General features: G+C 49.3%; 2 protein-coding genes across 2 annotated transcripts in view; both read right to left on the minus strand.

The window, feature by feature from the left end:
- LOC149343400 (phospholipid-transporting ATPase ABCA3-like) overlaps positions 1 to 11,720 on the minus strand; it is a 110,074-nt gene extending 98,354 nt beyond the window's left edge. The window contains exon 1 of the mRNA XM_089546956.1: positions 11,597 to 11,720. Within this exon, the coding sequence (XP_089403082.1) occupies positions 11,597 to 11,720 (124 nt within the window). The remainder of the gene's footprint in view (positions 1 to 11,596) is intronic.
- On the minus strand, positions 11,717 to 20,973 carry LOC149343403 (uncharacterized). Its single transcript, XM_089546958.1, has 4 exons — positions 20,719 to 20,973; positions 16,501 to 16,876; positions 15,297 to 15,537; positions 11,717 to 12,092 (listed from the first exon to the last, which is right to left on the minus strand). The coding sequence occupies exons 1-4, from the start codon at positions 20,971 to 20,973 to the stop codon at positions 11,717 to 11,719; spliced, it is 1,248 nt and encodes a 415-aa protein (XP_089403084.1).

Here is a 20,973-nt window from a genome sequence, read left to right on the forward strand (position 1 = left end):
GCTCGGCGGCCGAAGCGCCGGCTGGGTGCTGAGGGGTGCCCTGCGCTTGATGATCCCTGGCGCCCTTGCGTTGGCCTGCACCACTGGGTGGTGCTCTCCAGTGGTTAGGCACGTGGTTTGGCTGGCGGTGGGGGCCACCGCGGCCGTGGAACCTGCGCCACTCGCGCGGCTCCTGCCGCCAGCCGGGTGGCGCGCCTTGATGGCGGCCACCGTGCGACGGTGGTCTGCCTTGCCTTCTGGAGTCCAAGCCACGGGCGTCGGTCCGCTGGAGCTTCCTAGAAGACATACTGAGAGGGCGAGAGCACTGCGAGTGATTATTAATCGAGAGACACGGGTGCTACCTGGTCCTCAGGTTGTAGCGTCGGTTGCGAACCGCACCGCTACCTGCTCGTCCTCCAGGGGGTGAGATCGCCGCATCGCGCTGATTTTCCATCGCTTCGCAGCCATCGTCCTTGCGAAGGTGGAAAGCCTTCAAATCAGCGACATGCACCGGACCGGCGGTTTCGCCGTTTGTCAACAACCGCAGCTGGTAGGTGAGCGGCGTAGTCCGTGCCGTAACTTCGTACGGCCCAGCCCACTTGTGCGCTAGCGACGCGGCGAAACCGCGCGCTGCGTTACTAAGTGGGTGCGTTCTCTTGAGTACTAAGTCGCCCGTGTTGAAAACGACGTGACGGCGACCTTTGTTGTACTGATCCGCCTGCTCCATGCGCGCGACATCGAGGTTTTCGCGGGCTGCTCGCTGCGCTGCCTCCAGGCGCTCCCGGAGCCTTGCCGCGTACTGCGAAAGCGGAGGGGGCGCAGGCCCCGCCGCGTCGAGTAGGGCATTCTCTAGCGAAAAAGCGATCTCTCTCCCAAAATTCAAGAAGCGGGTGTAATACCCACTGACCTGTTCACGGTTGTCCTTGTAGCGAACGCCAGTTCGGACAGCCGCGCGTCCCAATCTCTGTGCTGCTCGGTCGTCGCGACCAGCATGCTCTTCAGATTTCGATTCACCCGCTCGGTTATGTTGCTCTGAGCGTGGTAGGGACTCGTTCTCCTGTGGCGGATTTGAAGCGCCCGACAAGAGTCTACAAAGACTTTGCTTGTGAAATAAGAAGCATTGTCTGTAATCAGGTCGGAAGGGAAACCGAAACGAGTGAAAGTCTCCAACAGTTTTTCCCAAATTCGTTCCGACACAAGCTTCCTAAGGGGGAAAACCTCAACCCACTTGGAATAGTGGTCCGTTATTACCAGGATGAATTGGTTTCCGCGCGCGGACCGAGGGAGGGGTCCCATGATATTGCACGCGACCACTTGCCACGGGTAGTTGCTAACTACCGCCTTCATCATGCCAGCGGGCTTGCCCGCCCGAGGCTTGGCTACCTGGCATACCGGGCAGGTACGGGCGTATCCCAGCACATCCTTTCTCATGCCTGGCCAGGTCGCGACACGGCATAACTTGTCGTAAGTCTTACTGCCGCTGCCATGGCCTGCCAGCGCTGAGTCATGGAAGTACTGCAGGAACCGTTTCCGCAACCTTCTCGGGACCACGACTCGGAAAGGGGATGCTATCGCCTCTTCCTCGTCAAGTTGGGGGATGTAGCGGAGCAGCAAGCCATCATCGCCCAGCAGATACGCGTCGTACTTGCCCTCAGCGTTCGCGGTGCAAGCTGCGCTGCTCGCAAGCTCCTTCAGCACCCGCTGGCAAAGACCGTCTGCTTTCTGGGCCCCGATCAGCTCTTCTCTACTGACCGCTACTCCCCAAGACAGATTTCTTTCTGCCTCGCTCCTAGGCAGACGAGCGGTCGCCGCCACGAGCTGCTGTGTTTCCCTTCCGTCACAGCACCGTGCGGGACCTTTGTCCGTCTCCTCTTTCTCCAAACCGGGCGCGACACTCCCGTACGCCCTCTCCTCCTCTCCAACAGCGGTGACGCCGCTTTTTACAAAGCTGGGCTGCGCCTCTGAAGCGCTTCCGCCAGCATTCCACGGTGCGCGCGATAAAGCATCGGCCACCTTGTTCAAGCTGCCCCGGCGGTACTCGATGGCGTACGCGTAACGTTGCAACGTCAGCGCCCATCTCGCGAGTGTGCCTGCGGGGTTCCTGAGCCTCTTTAACCAAGACAATGCCTGATGATCTGTCTGCACGGTGAAGACCGCTCCGTCTAGGTATATGTCGAACTTCGACAATGCGAACATGATCGCCAGGCATTCCTTTTCGGTCACGGAGTAATTCCGCTCCGCCGATGTGAGCGTGCGACTAGCGAACGCGACAGGGCGCAGTTTGCCCTCGTGTTCCTGCAACAAAACAGCTCCAACACCGTAGTCACTAGCGTCTGTCTGCAAGACAAACTGCTTGTTCAGGTCGGGGAGGCGCAGACTAGCGGTATTCGCTATCGCGCGAGCCAAGGCAACAAATGCGTCACTCTGTTCCCTGCCCCAGACCCACTTCGAGCCTTTACGCAACAGCAGGTTCAGCGGCCTTGCAAGCTCCGAACAGCACGGGATGAAGCCTGTAGAACGCAACCATCCCCAAAAACCTCTGCAAGCTTTTCACATCCATGGGGCAGGGGTAGTTCAGAATTGCCTGCAGTTTGTCATCATTCGGTCTCAGTGTGCCATCATCCACGACAAAGCCCAAGAGGTTCACTCTCTTCGATGCCAACTGCACTTTCTTTGGAATAATGGTTAGACCGGCACGTCTCATTCTATCGAGAACGGAATTCAGGTGAATGAGGTGCTCCTCGAACGACTGTGAGAATATCACAACGTCGTCGAGGTACGCCATGGCGTAGTTGAACCTTGCATCGCCCAGCACGATGTCCATCAGTCGCATGAACGTGCTCGGGGCGTTAGACAAACCAAACGGGAGTCGAGTAAATTCGAAGAGCCCGCGGTGGCAGGTGAATGCGGTTTTCTCAATGTCACCTTCGGCCACCTCAATCTGCAGGTACCCTCTGCTTGCATCTAGGACTGTGAAGAACCTCGCGTTCCCTAACGCGTACATCACAGCCTCGATCGACTGAAAAGGGTACGCAACCGTAGGCGTCAGTGAGTTGAGCTTACGATAATAAACACACAGCCTGACCGATCCATCTTTCTTCGGTGCTAGAACCACTGGTGACGCCCAGGGACTTTGTGAGGGTCTCACCGCACCGGTGTCAATCATCTCGTCAAGGGCACAGCCGAGAAGCTGCCTCTTATGCGCACTTAACGTCCTCGGGTTACACCTGAAAGGGCGCGTATCACCCGTCTGAATCTCGTGCTGAAGCAGGTCGGTTCTGCCCGGTTTCTCCGTGAAGCAATCCGAAAACGGGAGTAAAGTTTCCGCGAGCCTTCGGCGCTGACTACTAGGTCCTGAGAAAGACGCAATAATCGCTTCTAACGGGCCACCGTCTCTCAGCATCTCGAGGGAGCTCCCCTGCCTTTCTGTCGCACAGGTGTGGACGCCCGCCTTTCGTGCAGGACAGCCGGGCAAGGATGCGCTTTCGAAGGGAATGAGGGGGGCGAGCTGGCTGTAACGATAGCCATTCTCCCCCATGTCGAGCACAATGCCTTCGCTCGAGAGAAAATCCCTTCCCAGAATTACTGGTATCGACAAGCCAGGCAGATAGACGAAGCGATGTCTCCGCTTTCTGCCGTCAAAGCGCATCGTAAGACGCACTGCTCCCTTTGCCTTTGCCGCCCCAGCTGCTAAGCTTAACGGGGTTTCGGCCGGTCTGACACGGATGTTACCTATCCGGCAGGCCTCGGTACACCTCGTCACCGACCAGTGACAGCGTTCAGCCCGTGTCTACGAGTGCAGAGTAGCATCGACCCGCTAACTGCACTAGCATAAAAGGGCTTGAGCGCGGAACGACTCCCTGAGCTCTACAGGCGAGCGGGACAAAGGCCTCCCCGTCGCCGGCGCGGGAGTTCTTTTCCTGACTAGCGCCTTGACAACCATGAAATTCTCCCGCTGACGGTGAAAGGTCGGTGCCACCAGACATCACCGCCAGCTCCTGGCGTTTCCCTGCATACGCCTAGCTTGGCATTCGCGTGCCATGTGGCCGGGCTGGTTGCAATTCCAGCAAAGCCGGTCGTTCACCCGCCGCGTGGACGGAGGACCCCTCGTTCCACGAAGCGGTTGGGGACGACTCTCCCCTTTCTCCGCGCATTCCTGACGCTCGCTCGGCGCGTGGCCAGTGTGGCCGGCACGGCGCCGCTGCTCGAATGCGTACGGGTCCAGCGCGCGAGGGACAACAGGGGGTTCCGCCTGCCTTTCCACGGCCATTACCTCGGCACGCCGAGCCCTCATCGCGCATTCTCGGCCTCCATCCCATGCGCATCCCGGTTCCAGCGATTCGGCCGGCCTGGGGGGCGGCTGGTAGCGCAGTTCGGCTAGTAAATCCGCCTGCACGGTCTTGGCCTCCTGCGCTAGGGCCTCGAGGTTTGTAAAACTGCGGCCCCGCAGATACGGCTTGAAGCGTGGATGGCACTGCCTGATCACACGCGCAACCTGATCTCGGTCGGTTGCCGTCGGATCTGCCCTCTTGTACAGCTCCTGCATTGCGCGTACGTACTCGAGGAGGCTTTCCTCTGGGTGTTGGGTGCGCAACGCGAGCTCCTCCAGCATCCGGCGCTCATAATCAGGCGGCAAGAACTCGGCGCGGAAACGGTCTTTGAAGTCCGCCATCGATTGGAAAGTCGGCTGGCAGCGCCTCCATCGCGCCGCGCTCTCGACGAGTGCTACAGGCAGGACCTGCCCTAGCATTACGTCATCTGGGGCGCCCAGAGCCGTCTGGTAGTCCTCGAGTTGTTGTAGAAACTCGTGGACTGATTTCGCGTCCGTGTACCCGGAAAAGGAGGGGACCTCCATATTTATCCGCGGGCGCGATGCTGTCGCCGATGCTACCGATGCTGCGGCCTGGTTCGCGCCAGCCACCGAACCGAGCTGACGGGCTAATGCGGCAAACATCTCAGTCACCTGCCCCATTACGGCCGCCGCGTCGGCCGTCTCACTACCGGCTGCCCCGCCATCCAAAGCCGTGGCTGACACATCCTTTCTGGGAGGCATAGTTCGCGCTAACTGTCCGGCCGCACCGGCTAACTGCTCATGGCAACAAGAACATTCACATACACAACAATCTATCTACAAACACGCGGAAATACACAACAGAAAACGCCCGAAAACTACATAAATAACACAAAACCCCTAACAAATTTACAACACTACACAAGTCGCTACCCCGCGAACATTCCGCCTGACCCGCTCCTTAACACTATCGGTCCGGCGTGGCCCCGAACAAAGAGGGCCTGCCACGAGTCTGGCTGCACATCCCAAAATCGGCAGAGAAATCGTCCACAAGGTGTTAATTAAAGCCCCACGTTGGGCGCCATTATTTGTGGGCGATTCCTCTGCGCGGGGACGCACAGGCAGTCACTCGAGGCAGGACTTTGTACAAACGGTTTATTCTCACATCAGGGGGGCCGGTCGTCGCCGTGGCAGCTGGGTCAGGTGGTCCTTTGGCAGGGCTGGTCCAAGAGCGAGAGAGCGCGAGCCTTCCCGGTCGCGCCTTATAAAGGCTTTCTCCTAGCCTCGCTCCCCCCGCCCCACCACTCGGGAAGAAGGGGTCCGAGGCTACCCGCGGTGAGCGGCGCGAGATTTGACCTGCCCGCGAGCAGACCCTACAAGGTTCATGCCTGAAGCGTGAAAAAGGTTTTTGTGGCTGATTGAAACTGCAGTCGAGTCCACTTATAACGGACCTGACGGTCACGCGGGTTCCATTCGCTATATCTCATGTTCGTTGCAAGTGAATTTTTGCGGAACATGATCTCGGCCGCGGCGGCCGAATTTCGATGGAGGCGAAATTCTAGAGGCCCGTGCACTGTGCGATGTCAGTGCACGTTAAAGAACTCCAGGTAGTCGAAATTTCTGGAGCTCTTCACTACGACGCCCCTCATAGCCTGAGTCGCTTTGGGACGTTAAACCCCAATAAACCAATAAACCAATCTTAGTACAACAGCCAAAAATACTAAGGCCGCTGAAAGTGGCGTTTATTTCTTATAAAACTGCGTTACGCGCGCCTACTTGTGCAAATCAGAGCCTGCCGCGGCTCTTTCCAGGCTGTTTAGGACGGTCATTTAATCCTCGTCGAGGCCCTTGCTGCCAACTATCGAATTGAGGGGTATAACTAATCATGGATGAAGTGTGCATGGCAACTGGTGCAGGTCGGCCACATAAATGAGCTTTCTGGCAGTAGGGAGAGTTCGCACTTGGTGTTCAACGTCTCCGTCAGAGCAGGTGGTTCTGCGATTTTGGGGTCCGCAGGAACGTAGTTATCCGAGGAAACATCTGGCCAGCTATGGATTAACGAAGCGTTGCCAGAAATCTACATGCGTCTGGTCACGTGCGTTTTCTAGCTGCTTCTGTAGTCCTTGGGCTGATGCAGCGACGAAAGTAGCGCTGCGCTTGTGGCGCAGAGTGCATCATTTGCACAGTCCGCTGTATGACAATGCCTGCACGTGGTAGCCGCGCAAAGCCGTCTGGGTAGGCTATTTATACCACGTGACTAGCATAGCCAGCAAGGATTTCAAAATTCTCAAATCTCTGCGGTTAGTTCATCCACGGCCGTGGTCAGTAGATTAGCCTTCGACGATGGCCCTGTCTCGCGCGCACCGCGCTTCTTCCATTTGGAATGTTTTGGCCAGCCGGCGAACACGTAGGCAATGATTGCCCTCGTAGGCCATCGACGCGGGCTTGGCCGGCGGTTACTTACGGTTTCAATACGGTTAGCATATCGTTACCGTGTTTACTTTGCCGTTTACAGTGCTACCAGACGCCGGAGTTTCCGGTTAGCGCTGCGCACGGCAGTGCCGCCTTTTAATTGCACTGCTGGGTCGACGCGTTTTTTCCGGGGTGGTGTCGTGAAGGTTGAGAGGCGCTCTTTCATCTGCGTGCTTAGTGGAAGCACGACCTCTTCAACTTCGAGGGTAGTTTACCGCGACTCCTCGTTCGCTATAGCCGAGTGGTGCGGCCAGACTTGTTCGTTGTATCTGCGACAAATTGGCCGCTATGCATATTCTGACGGTAGCACTGCACCCGCTCGTAATAAACGAGCGTTCGTTATATCTGCGGCCGTTAAAGTGGGCTCGACTGTACATCCGCGGAATTCGCTTTAATACACTGGTATCAAGAAAGTCCAGGTAGTGCTGCAGATGTATGAGTAGAGGAAGTAATGACCGATCGCAACATTTGTCATCTGCCTTGTGGAGAGGCCGTACAGGTGTCCCGAGAAAAATCGAGAAGTGAGAAAACCGAATGAATCAGCACGAAGTTTTCACGCGAAAATATCCAGAAAATACAGCCGAGCACTTAGTACCCTATTAAGCACAGCTGCCAGAAAGTCGCTGTTTGTATTTTTCCAAATAAATGCCTGAAACAAGTTGTTGGACAATTTGAATAGGTTTTAGGCGCAAAAAACAGACGAGACACATAGGAAGGTAACAGGACGAAGCGCCTTCATCATGTTACCTTCCTATGTGTCTCGTCTGGTTTTTTGCGCCTAAAACCTATTGAAATATGAACCAAAACCAACTAGCCGCAGCTGGCTGCAACCCACACTTAGAAGCGAAGCTTAACATCTTAACCACATATCAGTGACACAAGCAGCAACACCACGCTTAAGGCTTTCGCCTCACCGCACTATAGGTCAACAAAGTGCCCCCCCCCCCCCCAAAAAAAAAAAAAAAAAATTTTTTTTCACCCATCGGCGATGTTCCAACAAATGCTCATTGCTTCCTCCCCTTAGATAGGACAAGTGCCGTGTTTAATCACCCTGAACGAATTGTTGGGAGCTGGTGGAGGCCTTTATGACTAGGAAGGAAGTGTTTTTTCACCATCTATCAGTTTGGCAGAGAAGGAGTTAGGCTTTCTTGGCAACTCTGTGCGGTCCAGGAGATAGGGGAGTGCCGTTTACTATGGAAGATAGACGAATTTCATTGAAAAATATGCCATTATTTGACTATGATGTGCATGCGCAATATGATTTTTAGGTTTTAATCTTTGTTCTTCTCTTTTTTGGGTTGTTCACTGTGTCCTCCGCCTTTATACACTTTTCCCAGAATAAAATAACAAGTTGTTAGTCAGTGCTCGTATCGTCTCCCGTCTTCCTTTTGTCCTGTTCTTGTGCTGCTTAAGCATGAACCCTTACCAACTAACCCAGTTTTTCGTTCTGAAAACAAAATTTTTGCTTTTTTATTTTGTATATCGATGAGCCAGAAAAAAGTAAACAGCATAGCAAGGTTGATTGCAACCCAACTACATTCTAATTTTTTTTTGTCCTGAACCCGTTTGAACCCGTTTGAACCGGTTCGATACCGTCCGAACCGGTTCGAACCGGAACGAAATGTCCTTGTGGAGCCGAACCCGGAACTGAACCCGAAAGGCGTGAACCCGAACCCGAACCGAACCCGAAAAAATTCCGGTTCGACACCCTGGTTAAAACATAGGAGATGGCATACTGCTGAAGAGAACTGTTCTAAAGATCATTGCAACTAATACACTAACTTCGTGCATTCTCGAAATAGATATGGGGCTTACCTACACTTACATTCGTGACCAGTTCTGCGGCGCATTGTTGTATTCAAAAGTGGGAAATATTGCTACCTCGGAATTGTGTAGTTTGGGCTTGTTTTTGCTGCATTTCTTGCAGTTCGTAAGATCTTTTCTCACACGTGCAATGACACGTACGACGTCGCACAACACACGGCAACCTACTGGCTCAATGCTCAAAGCTCAATGCTTGCTTCCAGATCAATTGTAAGGTGTTCAAAATACATAAACATGTAATGAGGTCACTGCAATGACTCACCTGTATTCCGACACCTGCAACCACAGGTGATTATTACATCGGAAAACTACCTACTGCCGAATTTTGCTGAAACCATCTGCATGCTACATCACAGGAGGCTCCCTTCCAAGTACGCAGCGATTCATTTGCTGCCGTCCTTGCCAAATGAGTTAAAAATTCACGGAGAATATTTTATGAGGAAGGCACTTCCCTTTTTATGTTTGCCTTTCTCTTTCGCTTTTGTCCAAAGATTTTTGAGCACAATCTTGAGTGCCCAGTTCCAGGGCTTCGATTTATGTTCATCTGAAGGTACGTTGCTCAAATACATGGTTATCAAGTGGCTGTTTACGCCCTCAGCACAATGAGATGATGGTAGGCGTGAAATAAATGGGACCCTGTGTACACAGAGAAAGTAGGCCACAACATTCTGCTTATCAAATTCTAGGCTTCACGCCCTGCATTGAATAGACTACCACTGCTTGTTTAAGCTTAAATGAAAATGTCTTATCTAGCGTACATCATGCTCATGAAGTCTGCATAGATTCTCCACGAACAAAAAGCATGTGAAAATTCTACATATTTTTAGCCGTAAACAAATCGAATTATTTGTCGTCAGCCGTCGTTAAAAGCAAATAATTTGTGCCTTTTCGCACTCCGTTAATTACGTATCTACAAAGTGCGGACAATCCTTCATCATTTGTTAAAAACTGGTTTATTTGGGATTTCTTGTGGTCTAAAAAACAAATGTGGGGTTTGAAAAGTAGTTATTTTGCTTTTTACAAGTTATTATTTCGTTCAAAGGAATTTTTACGGCGTAAACATTACGAACCCCCCCCCCCCCCCCAGTGAAAGAAATGTTAGGCGTTGACGCCGGGATGTTACGCCTAGAAAAAAAAAGGCAAATTGGAGAGGTGGAAATGGCGACCAAGAGGGAAGGAGACAGGATATAGAGAGAGACGGGCAGTGGGGAGAGGGCAAATGGATTGGAGGGGGAAGGATGGAGAGAGAGAAATCAAGGTCATCAATTAGAGTTCAGGGGTGGGGAGACCACGAAGCTAGTACAGCGTGCCACGGAGGGGTCAACTATTAACGCATTCTTTGCCCCATGAATAGCATTGATCGCCTGTGACTTTTTTTTGGAACTGTTCCACTTATCTTTTTCCGGTGAGTCTTTACTCCTTTATTTAGTAGAGTATAAAAGCAGGGGTGGGGGGGGGGGGGTACCCCATCTATTAGGGAGATAGGAATATAGGAGGGCAGCAGTGCGCATGTGCAGAGCAATAACGCCCCTCGTGTCATTGTTCTGCAGATCCGCTCTTCCCCTGTCTTCCTAAGGGGTAGGGTCCCCCTATTCTAAACCTGTCAAGCATCTTCCTGTTTCACGTTTTATAGTCATCCCGTGACAGTTGGTAACCCAGATTACATCTGGCCCGCTTGCAGGTGTGTTATATTTTTTTATGCATTTTAGTTTAGATTAATGTTGTATTCACTTTCTTTTCGTCAGACACCGCCAACAACCTTGGCAAGGTTGCAGAAAGCAGTTAACCCATTGCTATTGCAATTACGTCATCCGAAGTGTAACCGGTTTTCTTGATTATTTACAGCTTACAGAAACGTACTGAAAAATTAGGGCGGAAATTAATTCCTGCTACGCTATTTTCATACATTGTTCATTAGCATAAACAAATACACATGCACGAGAATGTACTGATGCGGCCGGCTTCCCCTCTAGTCTATGGCAGAACTTTGGCGATTTCAACTGGGGTTATTTTTCTTTGATTTATTCGGCATTTTGTTGATGTTTCCTTGTAAACAAATTAGCAGCGGTACTGAACAGCATATCGATGTACGCGCTGCGGGAAAGTGTGTTGCTTTAACATACGAAGAGCGTGCACACCACACAAAGCACCGAGCACTGCTTTTGTTAGCGCTCTGACGGGGCAAAGCCCAAGCTCAGTAAACATCACCTTCCGTTGTGCGGTCGTGGTTAAATGCAAAACGAAAGCGCAGAACACCGGGCTATTCATATTTAGGCTGCGACAGCCTTCATTTGAGAATATCCTCGCGCGAAGGGTCTCTGCACCCTGACCGTGGTCGCTCTAATGCTGGAAAGTTCGGTGCTACAGCTTTGTCTGCCACCCAGTCTAGGTTTTCGAAGTTATACGACTGGTTACAATTTGTTTTTGAAAAAAAATGACACAAATAAAAAGTAAAAAGAATTGGATTATTGAGAGTTGTACAGCTTAAACAAAGTATCGGGGCATGACCAAATTCAAAGAAAACTTAAATTTATTAGTAGTAGTCAGTTACTTGTAACACCTAATGTACAAGTTTCTTCCCTGTCTGGTGGCCTATTGGGCCTTCAGCATACTCTTAAATAGTAAACCAAAAATATCATGCGGCCACTTGAATCAGCAGCTAAACTAAAGGAATATAGAACTAAGGAATACAGAACTAAAGAACTATATTCCTGCGTAACTTCTACGAGCCAGCTGAAAGTGACAAGATTACCTTTTCATTTTCACCAGCTTCGTAGTCTTCGCCAGCCTCGCTGCCTTCTCCAGCTTCGTAATCTTCGCCAGTTTCACCATCAGCAGTGACGTTTTTCCCCAAGGCCTCCAGCTGTCGTACTATGAGAGCAGCAGGCTCGCTGGCCGAATCGATAGAATATGACGCTTCGCTCTGAGCGCTGCTGGGCGACAATATCTCGCCGGAAACTTCTAGCTGCGCACTGATCGAAGGCTTTGTCTTGTTCGACGTAGGATCTGACCCGGTATCCGTCAAATTGCCTTCTGGTACAGTCAGATTGCCATCTGGTTCCGTGAAATTGCCTTCTGGTACCTCAGGGTACGTCTCCGGAGAGGGGGGCCACGTGATGACCGGCTCCTTCGTGTCATTTATCCGGGGCCTCATTGTGACCGAAAGAAGGGTGGTTCCTTGGGAGTCTGGGCTCCGCCCGCGTCGTGGGTCTGGCGCCGAGCGAACTCGACCCTGAAGCCGGAGTCGTCGGATGGCAGCGAGCCGTTCTCCAGCAGCAGCAGCGAGGGGTCGAGGACGTCCTCGCCTCCCTCCCTCGGGGCCATGCCGAAGGTTCCCCGCATCAGCAGCGTGATGACGAGCGCGCTCGCGCTCACCAGGCTGAACACAGTGAGCGCAATGAGCAGGTGTTCACCCTCCAGGCGGTTCTCCCGCTCCCTCCTTGGAGTGTGCGACGTCACTGTGTAGTCATCCGGTTCCGCGTCGCTGCTGCTGTTTGCGCTAAAAGAATTGGTTGCCGGATGGCGACTGCGGAGAGAATATATGTCGTATACTCAAGTGTGGTGTTATCATCCCACATGATGCACTACGATGAACATCATAACGCGAGCAGGCTGTGCTAGGAAACTGTGAACTAATGATATCGTGATGGAATAAAAAAATTGAACAAGGCAAGGCATCTAAGTCAGGGAGAAACAGCCTATGGTACTTTCGGATAGCGCATTGTATTCCAAAGCGAAAGTTGACGCAGCCGGGAAAGGTCAGTGGGGCGGATGCGATTCGCAGGTTTAACAGAGTTACGGTGGCTGCAGGCGGCTTAGGAGCACTGTGTAAGGTATATAAGTGGAGGCTGAGTGGCCGCCACCATAGAAGATTAAGTCTCATTGTTCCTCTATGGCACCACGAGGCGACTTTTCGCTGAACGACTCATTTTCGAACCTTTCTGAACCTAATACGCGGGTAAGAATCGGCGCGTTGATGAGAAAGCAGTAACTGATGTCTGGCGTTCCCTGGTCCTTTTCTTTGTTCATCCGATCGTCAGTTGACTTGTTTGCCGCTGCTCCTTGCATATATCACTGCACTGCTGATATTAAATAAACAAGAGAAAAAGAAAACGTTCATAACAAGGCTTTAAAAAAAGCACTTTTGTGGTTCAGTTCACACCTTTTTGAATTGGTGTTACCAACATGCGTTGATTTCATTCTACAGCTGCTGAAATTTTTTTTTTATACCGATTCACACAATTGGTTTATTTGGGGCAGTTGTTAATTTTCAGTTTATTTTTTTTTTGCAGAACATACAAAGTGGAATTTTAAGCTCATCGATGGGTTCGTTCTAAATTGGAAATGGACTCCTCTGAGCAAGTGCTTGGAAGGGCAATCGCTCTACTGCATCGCATATGTCAAGATATTAGTGGCCACATCCCATGTACAGCGTCTTTACGGGAAGCCCATGAAAAAAATTTTTGAAAGTTAGCTTTTTGAGGTAAAAAGATAGCGTTTTCAGCAATGAAATAATTATGCTCGGATACGTTAAAGAACAGGTGAATCTTATTATAAGTAAGCCGGTCAGCTAGATTTTATTAGCTAACCTTTAACTACTGCAGATACGCACCTAGTAGTATTGAGAGATCAGTAGGTTGCAGTTAGAGATCAGTAGTGGTCACATTTTCAAAAACATGATATTCATAGAAAAGTTTGAAGTGGTACAAATGGGCCAAAAAGTAGGCGCAAATAGAGGTTCCTCTTAGCCCTAGAGGCCCATGTACTGCGCGATGTCAGTGCACATTAAAGAAACCCAAGTGGTCGAAATCTCCGGAGCCCTTCACTACGGCGTCCCTCATAGGCTGGGTCGCTTTGGGACGTTAAACCCCATAAACCATTGTAACCAGCTGTGGACACCTTAGTCTTGCTTTAAGCTACGAAACCAATGGAGCGGGAGCTTGGTTGTCGGTAATTGTATATACATGTCTTGCAGGAACTCTTTGCCATCTATTGAAAAGCTGAAACAGCTGATGAGCCGCGCTCGAATTTCACATTACAAAGTGACGTAATCGTCGGCAATTTTTTTTTGTCTTAAAAATGACACAGTTACTTTCTCCTGCTTCATTTTTTTTAAGATACCCGCAAAAGTCCTAATTATATGCTCATTATTCAACTTCTGGTATTGCTCTTAGATTTTACAACTTTCCTCGTTTCTATGCGCTTTTAAAGGCTTTGCTCTTGTGCGTGTTGGCTTGGAAACGAGTTTTGTTTTGCGCTGAACAATTATACATGTGTTGTGTTGTTTATGCTGATTAGCCCACATGTATGAACCGGGATGTAAGCCCCCTAGGAAGGATGTTTTCTAGCCACCTTTAGCCTCTCCTGGGTGACATAAATAAAATTATGGCCAAATAAATTGTGTTTCTAATTGCGCTTATAACAGGCAAGCGTGCTGTTTTATTTTAAGCGCGCTATGCAGTTGTTCAGGCCGAAAGTGATGAGGATGTAGGAAACAGCGGATTGAGTGAAGAAGAGAGTTTCCGGAAATGGCGGAGGCAAGCGCAGAAGAAAATTAAGTTGGTATACCAAAAAGCCGTCTAAAATGATGTAACAATGAGAATTGTAACATACGCAACGATTCTGCTCAAAAGCATTTTGGAGCGCAAAACTACTTATGAACAAATTTTTTTTTTCATGGAAATGTAAGATTTCACTATAAAAATCAATATATCCTCAGATAACCTAACAGCAACAGATAACAGTAATTTTGCATTTTATAGCGTTTCTGCTAACGTCCAAAGGGTTCTCTATTGGTTTTCTAAGGCAGTTTTAACTGTTCGATGCGAGTAAGAGAAACTCTTTAAAAGAAGGATTTTTGTGGAAATAAGAATGGTCTATTGCCTTAAATATTTTACTAACAGCATCTACGATTTTTCAGTTCTTAAAAATTTTTGTCCTAGAATGTTGGACACGCTTGAGGAAGTTATTTCCGCCAATGTAAGATCCTTGAGCATATCTCAGCAGTATGTTTACCATTAGGCAGCTGTGCACCCACTGAGCACGCCGTCATTATTTCGCATTATACCATCATGACTTCTCCACAGCAGGCGCTGCCGAGAGAAAAGAGGGACGGCATAACAGTTGCTAGCTCGTGAGGTCGAACACTGCTCTGCGTTCTTTTTCGACAACTTGCTACATAACTACGATAAAATGAGGCCCTCTAGACACACTGAATGATACGACAGAAAATCACGTTTCTTACATTTATTTCCTTTTCACATGTTTTCTGATAAAGTATATCCCGTCAAAAAATGTTACGAAGCATTTAGTTTACTATTAGCGTAAAACAAAAATATTAGCATTGCCTTCAGTTGTTAGGGCGCTCGACTGCTGAGTACGAGGACGCGGGTGCGATACGGGCCGCGTTTCACTGCAGATGAACAGTATGGCACCCTTGTTTTTTGCAATGTGAGTGCAGACTAAAGAAACCCAGGTGTTCGAAGTTAATTGTGAGCCCTCTTCTACGGCGTACCTCATAAGCAAAGTTACCTTGAGGTGTTACAGCCCAATTAATACATATACCTATACCGTAGCTAAAGAGTCCCTCATTCTCCTATTATCTTCTGCCTATTACGCACAAGCAGTATGTCATTATGGAGCCTTCAAGTGTTATTACTAAGTATGGCTCATTAATAATGACACGGATCGGTCTGCATAACATACCGGAACAAAACGTCACAATACTTACTCTGCCGACTCATAAAGAGGGTCAACTTGCGTGACCGGCTCGTTTGGCAGTGATCCCGACGACTTCGAGGACACGTATACGGAGACTGCCGAAGAGCCCGGGCCGGAAGTGGAAGGCGCCAAGGCCACGTAAGCACTAACGGATAAGGCCTGGCGTACGGGGTACTGGGCACCCACGGAACTTGGGCCACTTTCATGCCTGGATGACTGGTCTGGAAAGCGGTCCTTTGCTGAGTGTGCTGCTGTCACAGACGTCGGAGAACGAGGAACAGGACGCTTAGAGTGCAGAGGCAGCATTTCGAATGGCAACCTGATTGGGGGTGGATGGTTGAGAATGGCGAAGGCAGCGCTAGCGCCTTTCTTCTTCTTCTTCGGGACAATTTTGAGTTCTTCTTCTTCCTCCTGCTGGTTATCCTATTCGTGTGTGCAATATCGCGGTTTTCACTGGGTGCCATCCGCTTGTTTCTGTGCTGAGCTGCATGCACGGACAACTTCCTCTCCAGATACTCTATTTCCGCCTTTTCAGACCATGCTCTATTCTTCGTGCTATCTTCACGAATAACGCCCTTTCTCTGGCACGTCCTTCGTCCATTTTGGTAATATGACTGGACCAACGTCGCCTTTACGACGCGAATAAATAAAATATTCCTTTCTCGTCTTCTTCTCTAAATATGCAATGACACCTACATCTAGGAATACGTCCGAGCAAAAATATTTTTTTTTTCAATGACTGCGAAGAGCACGCAAAGTTTCTGTTTGTACAGAAAATAATGTGCATGCTGTAATTCGGTCTGTGTAGTTTCTGCAGTGTAGTAGCAATCGTCTTCGTACTTTTTAGGTATCAATATCTCTACCATTGTAGCATATTTGATGAGGATCGGAAACTTGAGTTAGTTTTATTTTTTAGTGTCGTTACATCGATGGGCTCCGTTCAAAGAGCGCATAGGCATCTCTTATCGTAGCTTTAAAACAGAAATGCGGAGAGAAACAAAAATGCATACAAATTTATGCGTCATGCACTCTACTGCCAAGCACCGCATGGCTCAGAAGAAAGTAAGTTTTGCATTGGTAGTGTCTAAAAGTTATTACAGACCACTGCTTCAAAACAACGATGGTTGTAATAGTTCATTCACTCATTGTCAATATCCGATTAGCGGGAGATTTCTTCCGTGAACGCTAAGACCGGTCGGTCCCTGTAGTGAGACTTATGGCTTCATTGGTCTTTACGTCACTCTCGTCCAAGGCAGCATAGGGCACTTGCGCCATTGGAAAGGCTCGGCTCCTGTTTGCGTCCTCGGTCTCCACGGTCACGTCGTCGGGCTGGTGGATGACGAGGGTTATGTAGGCAATCAGCGCAGAAAGAATGATGACCATGGCGCAAAAGTATAGCGCAAGGAAAGGCAACCAGTTTTGGCGGCCACCGATGGCACTGAGCGTTCTCTGAGTCTCTCTCTCCTGTGCATTCACTGCAATCGGGGGTTGTTGTGCTGCGCCGCCAGCCCCTTGTGCCAGTGGAGGTCTTGGTTCCTGGGCTGCTGCTTCTGCAGGACAGGCCGGGGGTTGAAGGAGCGGGGCTGGAGGCTGGAAAAATGACAACCACGTTGCACTGTTAAGTCGAAAAGTTAAACATTATTTTTCTCTCAACATGTCAATTTCTAAACCTTACATAGGGTTGAGGGGTGGGGGTGGCACAGGTTACTCTTTCATTTTAACATTCACAAAAATCCAACCAAATAGGATAACAAAGTAAAATAACCAAGAATCACAAGTGATAAAAATGCGAATAATATAACAGACACAAAACATTAGCAAACCGGTTATATAGGAAGTAAGGCAGTAACAGGCTAAACAGATTAGAGTACGGGGTGTGTGAGGAAAGCGAGCGACTAACGATTGCTATTGCTAGTTGAATTGGTCAAATAGCAGTTGTCTAATTCCCTGAAGGATTCAACTAACTGACGAAGAGTTTTGGAAGATAATTGAGTTATCATAATCGATAAGCTGAGCCGCGAAAACGCTGAATTTACTAACAGGCGAGATGATCGTATAGAAGCGCGTAAAAGTTTGCCTTGAAGTGCCGGAAATCCGAATTGTATATTTTTTTTTAGGGGGGGGGGGGAGGGGCTAAAAAAAGGGTGAGAAAACTTGTAGATGAAGCACGTGATTCTCCTTTTTTTTTAAATTTACTCAAAAGCACGCTATCCTCCAAGTTACTAAATGTTCGAGAAAGGAGAATTTCTTAACGTTCCTCAAGCATTTCAAGTGCGCTTTCAGGTACCCAAAATTAACCCAGCTGTTGAACACAGCCGCTCAATCAAGAGAAATACTGCAGAAGTCCTGAGAGCCAAATTTCAGATGAAGGCTCATTCACGCCAGCATATATTACTGCAGTAGCACTACTAGGCGCATTAAGCGCGTATAGACGTACAGTCTTTGTCGAAAATATACAGCCCAAGAGGTTTGCTTCCAAGTCCTGTAGCGCGGCTCTTAAGCACATTTGACGGTCCTAAGTTTGGGAGGGTTGAAGACTTCAGTTCCTCCCGCTTTTTCGCGACATTAGGGTCCCTGAGTATGCAAGAGGTGAAGCGCTGCAGGGCTCAGAAGCAGACCTCTTGGGCTGTATACTTTTGACAAATACTGTACGTCCCTGAAGCCTGCTTTGAGGCAGGCGGCTCCCCTGCCCAACGCGTTGTGGGTAACATGGCAAGTGTGTAGACCTGGCAGAACTTCACCTGAGTGAAGGCCGGGGTGAAGGCCTTCAATGTAAAGCCTTCAGAGCAACGGCGTTCAGGTCAAATGCCTTTGAGGTAAATGGCTTTCGGTACGAGGCATTTAGGATAAAAGCCTTTTGGTAAAGGCCTGCACGGCAAAGGCATTTAGAAGAAACGCCCTTACCATATAAGGGCCTTAAGTGCCCATCATAACTTGTGCTGCTGCTGCATGATATTCAGGGCTTAACCATGCTAAGTCGCCTGCTAATTTTTAAGAACGAAGCTCCTCCATAAGTGAAAGAGTTTCTTCAAACATTCCTTTCGGCTTGAACATGCTGCCTGAGACGCAGAACTGAGCGATGCAAAATTTAATATATAGCTTGAAACAGCGGACAACGGCTGTTCGCATCGCTATTTGTAATTGAAGGAAACCGCCCGCGTGTATAACTGCCGAGAAAGCAAAGGGTCTGCAAGTACATACATTTTCGTAGCGAAATCCTTCGCCTTAATATTTGTCATTCCGTATTTCATCACCTTCATCGTAACAGTTTTCCGTGCTCTATTCATCTCTTTTCGAGAGGATAGTAAAAAAATTGGCAAAATTTCTACGAAATTTGAGTTTCTTAATAATTTTACCAATGAAAGTAGAAGGCAGCGATGCCGTTTCTTCACAAATTGGCTTGGTCTCTTACTGAGAGCGACACAGCTCCTTTTATCGCTGCCTCTTTCTATTCCTGCATAAACCAAACTTCCAGTTCTTCATTTGGCGGCAAATATTTTAGGCAGTAGACAGGAAGCTACACAGGCAGAGCGTCTCGAACTCTGTCATTCCACCGATAGCTCGGCCTCAGAACAGCCGCCTGGCACGCTGCTCCGTTGCTCGCGGTGTGGTTGATGCGCTCCGCCTGCGCTGTAGCTGGCGTCATCAATGGAAGCTTCTTTCAAGCGGACGTGCCTAAACCATTTACTTTAATGAAAGAGACTCTTTTTGCGCGTATATATCGTTTAAAATGTGCTGTTATGTGAGAAGTATTACCAATAAAAAATTTCTCCCAGAACCTTGCATCAAATATGTATGATGGCAAGTAAAGTAATAGCTAAAAATGATCCATGATCCAGCGTGGTTACGCCAAATACGAATTAGATTCGCTGGCAATTCTGTTTCGACTTGGGCTTCAGTTTTATTTAGAGGCTCAGTTTTCAAGGTCAAACAGGCTTCAGATAGAGATCGGGGAAATTGGTTACTGTTGGCCTCATTGTTCCAATGCCCTAAAGGTGGGAGGGGGGAGGGGGTAAATTTGCTCCGCCTTAATTAAGGCTCTGACGCGATAAATTTATTGAGTTACTGGCCATATATGCGGAATCGGTCATTCTGCACTTTACATTCATAGATCCCTGGGAGTCCTCAGACCTCTCCTGGTGTAGTGGCGCAGCGGTAAAGCGATACGCCACTGTCCTTCGATGGCAGGGGCCGCCACTGATGTGGCTTGTGAGACCCAGGTTACTCTTCTCAATTTGTAGGGGGGCTTAGTGCGAGAGAAACAAGGACGTGAGAGGGACACAGGGCGAGAGCTAGCTTGAAAATGCATAACCAACTAGCCCAAAGTTCCACTTGTCTCATGCTTTTCCCGAGCAACCTGCCGCGGCATTCATTAATAGACGTGCCACCTGCCATGGTGGGCAGTTTAACCCGGTGAATAAGTTGTGATCACATCGCAAGGTCACATGACCTCTGTAGCCGACGTTTCAACGCGCTTGTTCAGCTTGGACGGCAAAATCGGTGAAATCGGCTAGGGGGGCTCTGCTGCTAGCGCAGAAAAATTGCTCTCTTTTAACGGAACTGTGCACTGCAACCGGGAACTTTATTCCGCCACGCACGAAGACAGTGCGTCTTTGGGCCCTTTAACTTTCGGCACCACTGCCGAGAAAATTTGTCGTGGAGTAGAGAAAGAGAAACTATATGCCACTCCTTTTCTGTCAGCATCTCGGTGTATATAGACGCACGCCTAGTTGTAGGAGTAGCAGTAGGATTAATTACTCGAAGTTTTAAAAGTACTTTGAGTAGTAGTCAGGAGCAGTTTAGTGAAACAGTGGTATAGTTGGTGTGACGTAGTATTAGAGATAGCCCGAATAAAAGAGTATTCCTATTCAATAAGTCCTGTTAAATACAGGAGGCAGATGAAGAATAGTTAGTATTAGCAGTAATTAGTAGCAGTGAATTCACATAGTTGTAGCAGTATAGTACAAGGTGTAATAGTAGTAATTGCAATAGCAGATTGTCGTAGTTTGTAGTAGTAGTAGAGGTAGCAGCAGTATTAGTAGTAGCAAGAGTAGCAGCAGTAGGTGCTGTTGTAGAGATAGCAGTGGTGGTAGTACTGTAGCAGCAATGGAGTTGTTTTATCAATACTATTTGTTGTAGTTATAAGTAGTATTAGTAGTAGCAGCAGCAGCAGGAGTACTAGGAGTACTAGGAGTACTAGTCACCGTCCATAGTAGCGGTAGTACCAGGCATCGAAGAAGTTGTAGCGGTCGCAGCCGTAGTAGTAGTTGTAGAAGTAGTGGAGTTTAGTGTTTATGGCGCAGCGGCAGCTATGAAGGCCACAGCTCTACAGATGATTGCAGAAGGTACGCGACTTATCAAAGTATTTCATTTCTACAGCTTGAAACTAGGCGCTAAATCAAGGCTGTGCTTCGCACAAGCAGATCACTCACACGCGGCTGACTTTCCTGCGGACCTGCCTTGAGCGGAGCCTGGGAGGGCGCGTACTGCACTGGTGCCGCCGGCGGGACCTTGGAGATCGGCGGTCCGCCGCTTGGAGCCACCCTGGCACTGGGTTGCAATACTGGAGGCGGTGCCGCGGTCGCAATGCCCGCTGGGATTGCATTCAGTTCAGTAGGTGGAGTGGCGTAAACGCTGTCAGGGGTCTTTACCCCAGGACGCGACGCAGCTGGCGTTTTGCGTTTCAT

This window comes from Amblyomma mixtum, chromosome 5, assembly GCF_055824585.1.
Source record: "Amblyomma mixtum isolate Tamu chromosome 5, ASM5582458v1, whole genome shotgun sequence".
Taxonomy (NCBI): Eukaryota; Metazoa; Arthropoda; class Arachnida; order Ixodida; family Ixodidae; genus Amblyomma; species Amblyomma mixtum.